Source organism: Mustela nigripes, chromosome 3, assembly GCF_022355385.1.
Source record: "Mustela nigripes isolate SB6536 chromosome 3, MUSNIG.SB6536, whole genome shotgun sequence".
NCBI lineage: Eukaryota > Metazoa > Chordata > Mammalia > Carnivora > Mustelidae > Mustela > Mustela nigripes.
This window is the reverse complement of record NC_081559.1, coordinates 122287944-122298805: the sequence shown is the minus strand read 5'-3', so window position 1 is coordinate 122298805 and position 10862 is coordinate 122287944. Positions and strand designations below refer to the sequence as shown.

Below are 10862 nucleotides of genomic sequence, written 5' to 3'. Positions count from 1 at the left end.
TATTCAATATTTAATCAATAAAGATTATAGTTTGGACTGTGTAGCTCCTTGCATAAATAAGGGGTTGCAGAATTCCTTATGTACTACAGTCGTAACAGCAAACATTTATTGAGTTTTTCAGGCATTCCAATAAATACTTTATATACATTAATTCATTTAAGCTTCATGTTAACCCCTTGAGGTAAGCATTGTAGAGTGGTTGTCAAGGTCACCATGCTAGTAAGCGGTAAAGTCAACGTTTGAATCTTGGCCATCTGCCTCCTCAGACCATGTCTTAGCCATTAGGCTGCCCCACCTTTCTATCATAGCATCATACTCCACGGATATGGATAAGAACTAGAAAAGATATTCAACAGTGGAAATATTTGGTTTGATGGCAGGATTAGGAGTAAAGTTTTCCACTCTTATTTTTTTAATTTTCTAAAGTTTGTATACTTTATGACATTTATGTTTTAAAAAATGTGGCAAAAATTTAAAATCTTTTATTCCTGTTATTACTCCTGTTTACCTCTTTACTCCTATTACCCCTTAGGATAAAAGATTTCATGTCTACCAAGAGAATGTAATGCAAATACAACATCAAAACAAAGATTTTCTATTTCATCTTAGGGAATGTAAATCAAAATATATCTTAACAAGCAAGTTATAGCATATCAATTTTACCTTGAATATATCTGCACTGTTAGGGCTAAACAGCTGGTATTTTCCAGATCCCAAAATAATAGGACCTGAACATGTTGCTTCTCCATAGACATAAAGAGATACTGTTGCTGTAGTGCCAGCATTTTCAAGATCCCCAGTGACAATGGTCACCTTCCAATCTCCTTCTGCAAAGGAAAAAGGAAATTAATACAAAAATGTGGAAGAAAACCATATTAATATTAGGAAATGAGGGATTCTACCTAATCCACTTAGTTATGAAATGAATAATTAGTGAAATCAAGAAGTATTAAAATAACTGCTAATCATGGACTCCCTTTTGGAAGCCAGCATGTGGAAAAGTCTTGGAAATAATAGTTTATTTTAATTACAAGGAAATAACCAGTAAGCTTTTTAAGATTGCAGATATTTTGGGGAGAAACACTGAAAGGGAAGCATTTAGCATTGGTAATTGGGTGGAAGATTTAGTAGTTTATTCAGCATCACTGTCAAATCTTTAGGTGGGAACTAATGACAGGCATATTGATAAGCTGACATTAAGACATTATCTGTACTAGGGAAGAGCCTTGCAAAGCTGGGGCTGATAAAGTTTGGTGATCCCAGCAAAATCATGGCAAGGATGTGGAAAACCTAAAGACAAAGCAAAAAGAGCTAAAAATTTATTTAAAAAAAAAATTTCTAGTGTCCCCTAAATGTTGGAACGAACCAACAAGTAAGGAGTAAAATATTGCATGAAGGGCCTAGCAAAACTGAGAGGGTTTGGAATGGGGGAGATGAAGAAAATTGGTGTTTGAAACAGAGGAAGACCATGTGCCGTGTAAGCAGATTGGATCATTGAACTTCCTGCCATGGCAACGTTAAAACCACAGAAAGGCTGAGACAGAGCATGACAGAAAATATTTTTTAAGAAGACCTACAACTTGTTCCTGATTAGTTTAGTTGGAAAAACAAATAGAGATAGCATTTATTTAATCATTTGGTGCACTTTGGAAAATGGCACCATCAACTCCAAAGCAGTGAACCCTCTCAGTGTGACCCGACACCACACAGTCTAGAGTAACAAAGGATAGAGTCCTGTCTGCTAGAACTCTCTACTCATTATAACTGATCCCTGGATTGCAAGGGCAATTTAAAGATGTCTATTATTATTGTCAAAGCCACCGCAGTATGTGTATACTTTTGAGTATTCATTACATTTTCAAAAGGGGATGAAGTCCTACCACCATTTTAGATCTCTGAGTTCTCAGTAAGTCCTCCACTCAGAGGTTGTCTTTGTTTTTAGTACATTACACCACTCTCCCTGGTCCCCAGTCCATCCACAAAGATCATAGGAACGTCTCTAATCAGTTTGATAAAACTTGCATCAGGTAGATTTTGCATAATGCTACATTTGTTACTAAAGATGGAACTTAAGCCCCAGTACCAAAATGTCAAGGGAGGGATATAACTCACAGGGGTGCACTCTGCGATTTCCACCTTGTAGCAAGTTTACTTTGAGGAATTTCAGTTCATTTTCAGTGAGAAAATTAGAAAATAAAAAAATTTCAAACTATAATCCCATGAGAATCCTACCATGGTATCAATTCTTATAGAAAGCCTTCCACCTGTGCCTTGATGCATAATTCAACAAGTTGAAGTATCTCATTTCCTGTTTTTAGGTCTTCTCTCCTATCTCCTCTTTATCTCCTTCCCCTGCCATCTGGGGTTTTGTACCATAATAGCATGGGAAGAGGGACACAAATGAGTTTGCATATCTTGTTTACTACAACATCAACAAATAGCAATGAGACATTGATTTATATAATATTCTTATGTTCTCCCCTTTTGAAATTGCCATGTCACCACAACATGAAATTTAAAGATGGAATAACCAATGAAATGTCTTTTGTGGTGATTTTTTAAATTGTTGTTATTCTCAGCATGATTTTCTTTACTAGCACTGGGGAAAAAATTAACTATTTCAGTATTCCCTATAATATACTTTTAAAATGTGATCATTTAACTTCTGTGCAAATGAAGTACAATCAGACTAAAGTCACGGAAGTTTTCAAGCAAGAATCACCTGGCTGAGCCACATCGACCCACTGAAAGGTGAAAGATAGGAATCAATTACTGTTCTGAGCCACTAAGTTTTGGGGTGGTTTCTTATAAAGCAAAGGAAAACTGGAAAAGCTGATGAAAGCATTTCACAGGTAAGAGGTTTCTGTTATCTTTCACTTATAAATACCATTAGTGTTTCTACCAGGAGGTTTTATTCTTAGCATGTAGGCAGGGGGATTTGACTGAGGCATCTCCTTCATTTCCTAGGAAAAGGGGAAAAAATAGATCACAGGTTTACTGTTAACTGTTTCCTTTGCAAGGTTTTCTTATTAGTTGGAGGTTTATTTTTAGGAAGGCATGAGTGAGTTATTTTGGTGAGCAAAATCCCTATAGCTATGAAGTTCAAGAACTCTTCCTTAGATCTTAACAATTTATCTTTACCCATTTTGTGTATTTTGTTACAGGGGTTATACACATTTGCCTTTATAGCTCAGAAAATTGACCCTTTGTAGAATAGAGAAACATCTGTATCTAGACATATTTTCAGTTACTTGGCAACTGCTCACTGAATACTCAAAGAAATGTTAAGGAGGATGCATGTAAATTAAGCTCTGACCAAGTAATTGTCAGTTCAACATACTGAGGGAAAAACTCCTCAAAGCACATTAAAAACTATGGAACAGGCATGTTTTCCCTGATCATGCACCAGATAGTAAACATATCCCCATGACACTTACCTTAACAGAGCAGGACACAATACGATGCAGTGAGAGTGACAAGACTTAATGCCCCTCTGCAGACTGCAAACTCGCACTGCTCCAATTACAATCACAGGTAGACTGAGACAGCCTAAGAAGAACGATACCACCATGCATCATGAAGCATGTGCTTGGCTCTAACTTGGTGGAGAGGTTGAGCAGGTGGCAAGGAAGGATAGAGGAGAGCTGCCTGCAACTCAGTGGAACAAAAGCCCTAAAGTTAACCAGATCCACCCTCTCACAAACCCCTGGGAGTCTCCCCCAAACTCTAGGTGATGAATTCTACCCACTTTCCCTCTGTTCCTTGAGAGAGGTCAGAACAAGTAAAACTTTCTCCAACTTTCTATTTATGGCAATATTTTAACATTGCTAATAGATTGCTGTGCCTGTCAAATACTTACCTCAGCTCTGTTCATAACATTTTGGTATCCCCTGCACCCTTACAAAGCATCCTCTGACTCCTCTGAAATCTCTCTCATGCTGCTGCTCACACACCGTCCTTTAGCTATCTTGAAGGGCCTTTTCCTACATCCAGGGTCTTGCCTGAAAGTCACTTCCTCCAAGAAGCATTTCCAGGCACCCTTTCCAGTAACTAGAATGAACCCTTCTCTCCATAGCGATGTTGGACCTGTGCACACTTCAACCCTGTGATATACAAAAAAGTTCCATCTCTCTGGCCCTCCTACCCCTATCTACCCAGCCAGACTCTAAGCCCCTCAAAGGGCAAGTTTTTGTCTTATAGTCTCTGTATCCATAGGATCTAGTACAATACTTGGCATAGAGTCCTAAAATGTTTGGGGATCCATTAAGAAATATTTTGAAAAATAAAGACTACATGTATTAGAAAGGATATTCAAGGCATTAAGAATGCCTTAGCATAATATATTTCTATTTCTCAACAAAGAATAAATCCTTCTCATTGTACATCATTCAGGTCATTTTTTGTATACAGGACAAGGACATTGTTATTTGCCTCATAATTGGTCTTGTTATTAGCACAAAAATAATAGAAACAATATTGACCTTGTATCACCCAAATTTTGAAGGGCATGCAAATATATTTTAGTGAGATTTGGCAAAGATACACAAGACAAATTATTACTTTATCCTAATTTTTGATAATTTTATCTCCAAACAATTCTATCTATATAAACTCACAAATCCTTCAAAATACAACCTCATAAGAGGATCATGAGATTTTTTAAAATTTTTTTCAGCACTTTACAAATATTTTTATTCTTTCAAGAGACAAATATCATTAATCCTATTATACATACAAAGCAATAGAGAAATGATGTGCTCACTACCACAGGAGTTAGGATAAATCTGATACAGAATTAGAAACAGTTACGCTTCCTGGAATAAAATGGTTTCAAACAATACTCAATTTTCTCCATTTTAAGTCTGGAAAACAAGCATAAAAAACTATCAGAAGTGAATCTATTATATATTTTATATTGATATTGGTTTCGGGTAAATGTCATATCTATGGTTTTGTTTATTATTTATTGCTGTGTGACATGGTAAATGACACCCCAGTTAATAGGGCTGAATAGAGAAGCAGCAGCAATAGAGACCCTTCTTGGCCATGGGGCATTCTGCCTGCTCCAGCCAAATGCTGCAGTGGGGCTGCTGTTGGATGCTCCAAACCCTGACATCTTCTATCACAAGGGAAAATGAAGTTTAAACATTATCACTGACTGGGTATGTGAGGTCTACAAGCTCCGATTAAGTTTTTTATAGATATTATATTTACTGAATTCTCACAGCATCTCTAATGGTCTCTATTATCATCTCCACTTTCTAAGAAAGAATTGAGGCACAGAGAAATACAGTGACTTCCCCAAGCCCAGCAGTGAATAAGTGGTGCATTCTAGATTTAGGATCTGCACTGTTAGCCAGGATGCTCAGTAGACTCCCTGCATGTTGGAGCTTGTTAGATATCACTGTGAAGTTAGGACGACGGTTCATCACTGCAGTTTACTCTGAATCCTCTGTCTTTCTGTTTAGTATATTCAACTCCACTTCAAATCTTGATTCTTGACAGGGGAGTAGCATGGTGGCTAAATGGCAGGCTCCTGCAGGGTCCCCCATGTTCCCTGTGACCATCCCCAACCTGGATGCCAGATTCTCATCAGTGGTATTTCTGCCTTGTCTTTATTCCAAGTTTCTGTCAAGTTTATCCTTCATGCTTGCTGCTAAATCTCTCCATGACTCTACTGATCATCCTCCTTACCACAGCTAGAAACCTTAGCTTGCCTCTCTTTGAATATTTGCTAACAATTCTCAAGTACTTCTTGCTCTAGCTTCCAGGCAACCTATTAGGTCTAAACTTACTTTCAGAACCACATCACTGGCATCATTAAGAGAGCAACTCATGATCCTCAGTTACAAAATTCAAATCTTGACCTACATATGCAGTCTACATGAACTACTCTCTACCAACTCTACTGCTGTGGTTATCTATTGCTGTGTAACAAACCATCTGAAAACTGAATGGTTTCCATCAGCAGTAATGAATTCTTTGGCCAATGAATCTGCAATCTGAGACAGACTTGGCAGAGAAAGTTCATCTCTGCTCCATACAGCATTGGCAGGGGTGGTTCAACAGCAGACAGAAGGGTCTATGTTCAAGATTGCTCTCTCCTGTGACTGGCAAGTTGGTACTGGCTGCTGGCTGAAAGTTCAGGTAGGACTTGGGACAACAGCCTTTATACCTCTCCATTTAGACCTGTGCATGTTGTCTGGGTTTGTCCGTAGCAAGATAGCTGGTCTCCAAGAACAAACATTCCCAGAGAGAGAGCCTGGCAGAAGCACTGTCACATCTTTTGACCTACTAGTATATGGCAGAAACACCACATGAATAACTTTTGTCCATGCTATTAGTTGAGGCAGTCTCAAAAGTCTGCCCAAGTTCATTCCACCTTTTGATGGGGAATTTCCAAGGTTCTGGAAGAGTAAACAGGATAGGAAATTTAGTTACAGCACTTTACCAAATACAGTCTGCCACATCTACCTTTCCAGACTTGCATATCCCAACACATCAGCCCCCTTTCCCAACAGAACCACCATTCTCTAGGTCAGCAGTTCTCAACTGGGGTCATTTCTCCACCCAGAAAACATTTGGTGAATACTAAAGACATTTTCCATGGTCACAACTGGTGGCTGAGTGCTATCAGCATCTAGTGCATACTGGTTCAGAGATGCTGCTAAACATCCTATGGTATACTTGACAACTCCCCCCTGCATAAAATTATCCAGCCCAAAGTGTCAATAGTCTCAAGCTTGAGAAACTTTGCCAGACCAAGTAAGAGTCATTTGATTAATCCTATTTCATCCCAAAATGTACAATGCTTTTTGTGAATTATCTCCAAGTAGAAATTGGTTGAAAGAAGGTTCTTTGTGGCAATGTGTCTGCCTATCTGTTGGATGTTCTGAAGATCTGAGATCATATTGTTGTTTTAGTATCCAACACATTATATTCAATTACTATGTTGAATTATGGGTATTTTGTTTCAGTCAGGAAAATATATGAACCAACAGTCTAGAATCAATACAGCATAAATAACTACCCAAACACTGATCATTTACTGTCAGGAGAAAAGGAGGCCAAAGCCAAGCAGGGGGCATGAGAAGCACTGCAATGTTTCCCTTATAGTTCACCTAACTCTTCCAGGCAGACCCATGTCAAACAGCAAGTCATAGCAAATATCTGGCCTCTGATGAGAATTTCCATGAGCTCACCTTCTTCCTCCTGCTTCCAAACTTGCCCCCACATTGACTTCTCTTTTCCCATTTAGCCACACTGGAATTTGTTAATCAAGTTTCAAGCAACGTGTGTTGGGACTGGTGAGGCGGTCCTAGATATGGTGTCTCTGGCATCTCAGCTATACACATCACGGGCACTTATCTGGGACACTGGCCCCTCAGGCCCACCCAGGTTTCCAGGTACCCACAACATGTCTTCCTATGCAGGAAGAAATACTGACCAAGCAGGTAGAAGATTCTGAACCAGGAGTAGGTGATCACTTCTTTATCCATACAACTACAAAAACAATGTGCCATAAATGATCAGAGCGGGAGGCAATTAAAAGCCATCTACACTTGATTTGGGATGTATGGTGATGTTATAAAAAAAAGTTTATATTGTTAATTATGTTGAATCCAATAATTAAATTCTAGTTTCTATCCTAGATCAGATACTACAGGTAGTGAGACCTGCAAACATGTATAGAAAGTAGAATTGAGAGGAGAGAGAAAATATTCTAATAGTATTTACCCTCAGATTATTCACCAAGTTACTAATAATCATGCTACAAAGGGTTGGCATTTCCTATAAATAAGTAGGTAAGTCCTGGGGCACGTTGGTGGCTCAGTGTGTTAAAGCCTCTGCTTCGGCTCAGGTCATGGTCCCACGGTCCTGGGATCGAGCCCCTCATCGGGATCTCTGCTCTGTGGGGAGCCTGCTTTTCCCTCTCTCTCTGCCTGCCTCTCTGCCTCCTTGTGATCTCTGTCTGTCAAATAAATAAATAAAATATTAAAAAAAAATAAGTAGGTAAGTACTCCAAGAATTATACAGTCCCTCAAGTCAGAAACCCTTGAGAGCATGCAGGAAGCTCAACCATTTAAAATGAAAGTTTGTATAATGCTTAATAGCTGAATTCTAATACCTGTTCTTTTAGTTACTAACAGTTTGACTTAAGTTTCGGATACTTCGAGCCAGTTTCTTGGGATGATATTTTTAAAGCCCTGTCACTCTAATACCACTAAATTCTGGGAAAATTGAAAAACAAAAACAAACTTTTTGTTCATTATTTCATTTCCAAGAAAGAAGAAAAATTCCCCACTGTCAAATAATAATAACAAAATATTAATAGTAATAATAATCATAGTAATGGAGGGGCCATCCACAGAAGTGGTGAGTAGTCAGCACTCTGGTAGGCTGAAGTTTTGCTTGTGATAAATGTCAACACCCCCAGCCAAGAGATGGGAGGCTGTGGACACACAAGTCTGGGAACTGGACCTGAGACTTTTAAAGTAAGCCAAAGTGTCTACACCACCCTTATTGAAAGGTTGGGCTCCATATAATCGTCAGCAAAAGTAATCTTACAGAAACCTGATTTGTCTCCACAAAAGTTCTAGGTGAAAAAAGATTACTAAGGATAATAACAATAATAATAATTCCCCAGAGAATTAAAAACATCCTTTCACTTGCATCTGGAAAAGGGTTAAAAGCTAAAGATCTAAAAATACAGCCTAATCATCTAGAGAAACAATACAACAAAATAAGTCCAAAGGCATAGATGACATATACACATATGTAAATATAATGTAAATATACATGCATCCCTAATGACTAGGGATAGTTAGAAGTTCCTTTAAAGAACAAAATAAAATTTAAAAAAATATATAGTGGCTATCCTACTGGACAACACAGATTATCTCCATCATCTAGAAAATTCTACTGGACAGCAATGATCTAGAGAAAGTCATACAGCCCCTCTCTCTGAGCCTCCATTTCCTCACCTGTCAAATGAGATCATATATGAGATCATCCATGTAAAGTACGGTGCTTGGCAGTGTCCCTCAATGGGTTCTCCCCCTTCCATTCCTCAAAGGGGAGGTACTACTTCAAGGCGGGATCCCATTTATTATTTTTGTATCCCCAATACCTTCCTAGCAAAATATCCCACTCATAGGATATGTTCAATAAATATTTGTTGAACTATTAAAAAAAAAAAGAACAATAAGGACCCTGGAGTCAGAGGATTTGGATTCAAATTCCAGATCTCCTATTTGCCACCAGTGTACCTGTGTAACCTTATGTGAGTTAAAAAAAAAAAAAAAAAAAAAATCTTGTCCTTTCATCTTGTCCTTACAGTCTCATCATCTGTCAATGGAATAATGATATTGTCTACCTCATGGGTTATTGTGAGGATTAAATAAATATATCTAGGGCGCCTGGGTGGCTCAGTGGGTTAAGCCACTGCCTTCAGCTTAGGTCATGATCTCAGGGTCGTGGGGGTTGTGGGATAAAGTCCCGCATCCGGCTCTCTGCTCAGCAGGGAGCCTGCTTCCTCCTCTCTCTCTGCCTGCCTCTCTGCCTACTTGTGATCTCTCTCTGTCAAATAAATAAATAAAATCTTTTTAAAATAAATAAATAAATAAAGCTGAAACACTTAGACCCTGCATAATAAATGTTATATGTGTTCACTATTAATGTTTGCCATTACTGCTTCTATTCCGCATTGCATCACAGACCTAGATAGCATCTTAGGACAAGAAAAGTTGTCATTATTCACATATAATATGGCTGCCTTCACAGATCATTCAAGGACTATGTGGAAAAATCATTAGAATTAGAAGTAATTTAATTTATTTATTACTATAGAATTGTAAGTTTATTAGAATTTAAAAGAAAGCTTATCATAATGGCTACATACATTAGCTGTAGCTAATAAATATAGCTATAAACATTATACAAAAGGCATTGATAATTGTTGGACAATTCAATCTAGCAATGTACATTAGGAATATTATCCATGAATAAGTTCAGTCTAACTCAGAAATCCAGTTTCACTATGATAAATTATTTCAACTACATTAATTATAAATATTTATGTTTATAAGGTGTCAAGTTTAGGAAACATGTCTTAGATAGTTGTGAGAATTCATTAAACACAGAGTTAATGATGGCACATAATTATATTTATTGTTAATCACCTCAAAGTGAAATTAAATGAACTCAGTTGATTCCTTCTTTTCCTTTCTACCATTAAATGGTAATAGCATCTTGGTCTACCTTCTTCCCACTGCAGCTATACAGAGGGTGTGAATTACATAAATATGCTTTATGTACTTTCAAAATCACGTCTTTTTCTTCAACACTCTTAACCACAATGTAACACTGCCTCATCAGATTAGTCTACTTAACTTCCCAAGGATATTTCCACACCATAAAGTAGCTTATTCATATAAGCATAAAACTACTAATGTATTTCTAGAATCATATCCTAGGAAATATTAAAAATCACATTCTTCAGAATTTAAAAATGAAATAAAAGAGAACGATCCACAGACAAATAATGATAGTGTCCCATGAACTAAGGTCTGTGATTAACCGGCATTTGTACTATAAAAAAATAAAGACATTTTCATGAGACCATAAAAATACACTAAAATCAAATAAATGATTAATTATAAGAAAACATTTTGTAATACTTTATTTAATCAATACACTAAAAAAGTATCTACCAAACTCCTTGGTAGGGGCGCCTGGGTGGCTCAGTGGGTTGAAGCCTCTGCCTTCGGCTCAGGTCATGATCCCAGGGTCCTGGGATCAAGCCCCGAATCGGGCTCTCTGCTCAGCAGGGAACCTGCTTCCTCCTCTCTCTCTGCCTACTT

General features: G+C 37.8%; 1 protein-coding gene across 1 annotated transcript in view; it reads right to left on the bottom strand.

The window, feature by feature from the left end:
• Positions 1–216: 216 nt before the first annotated feature.
• Positions 217–10862, bottom strand: part of LOC132014534 (lipoxygenase homology domain-containing protein 1-like) — a 159371-nt gene continuing 148725 nt past the window's right edge. The window contains 2 exon segments of the mRNA XM_059395506.1: positions 217–336; positions 664–827. Coding sequence (XP_059251489.1) covers positions 217–336; positions 664–827 — 284 coding nt within the window.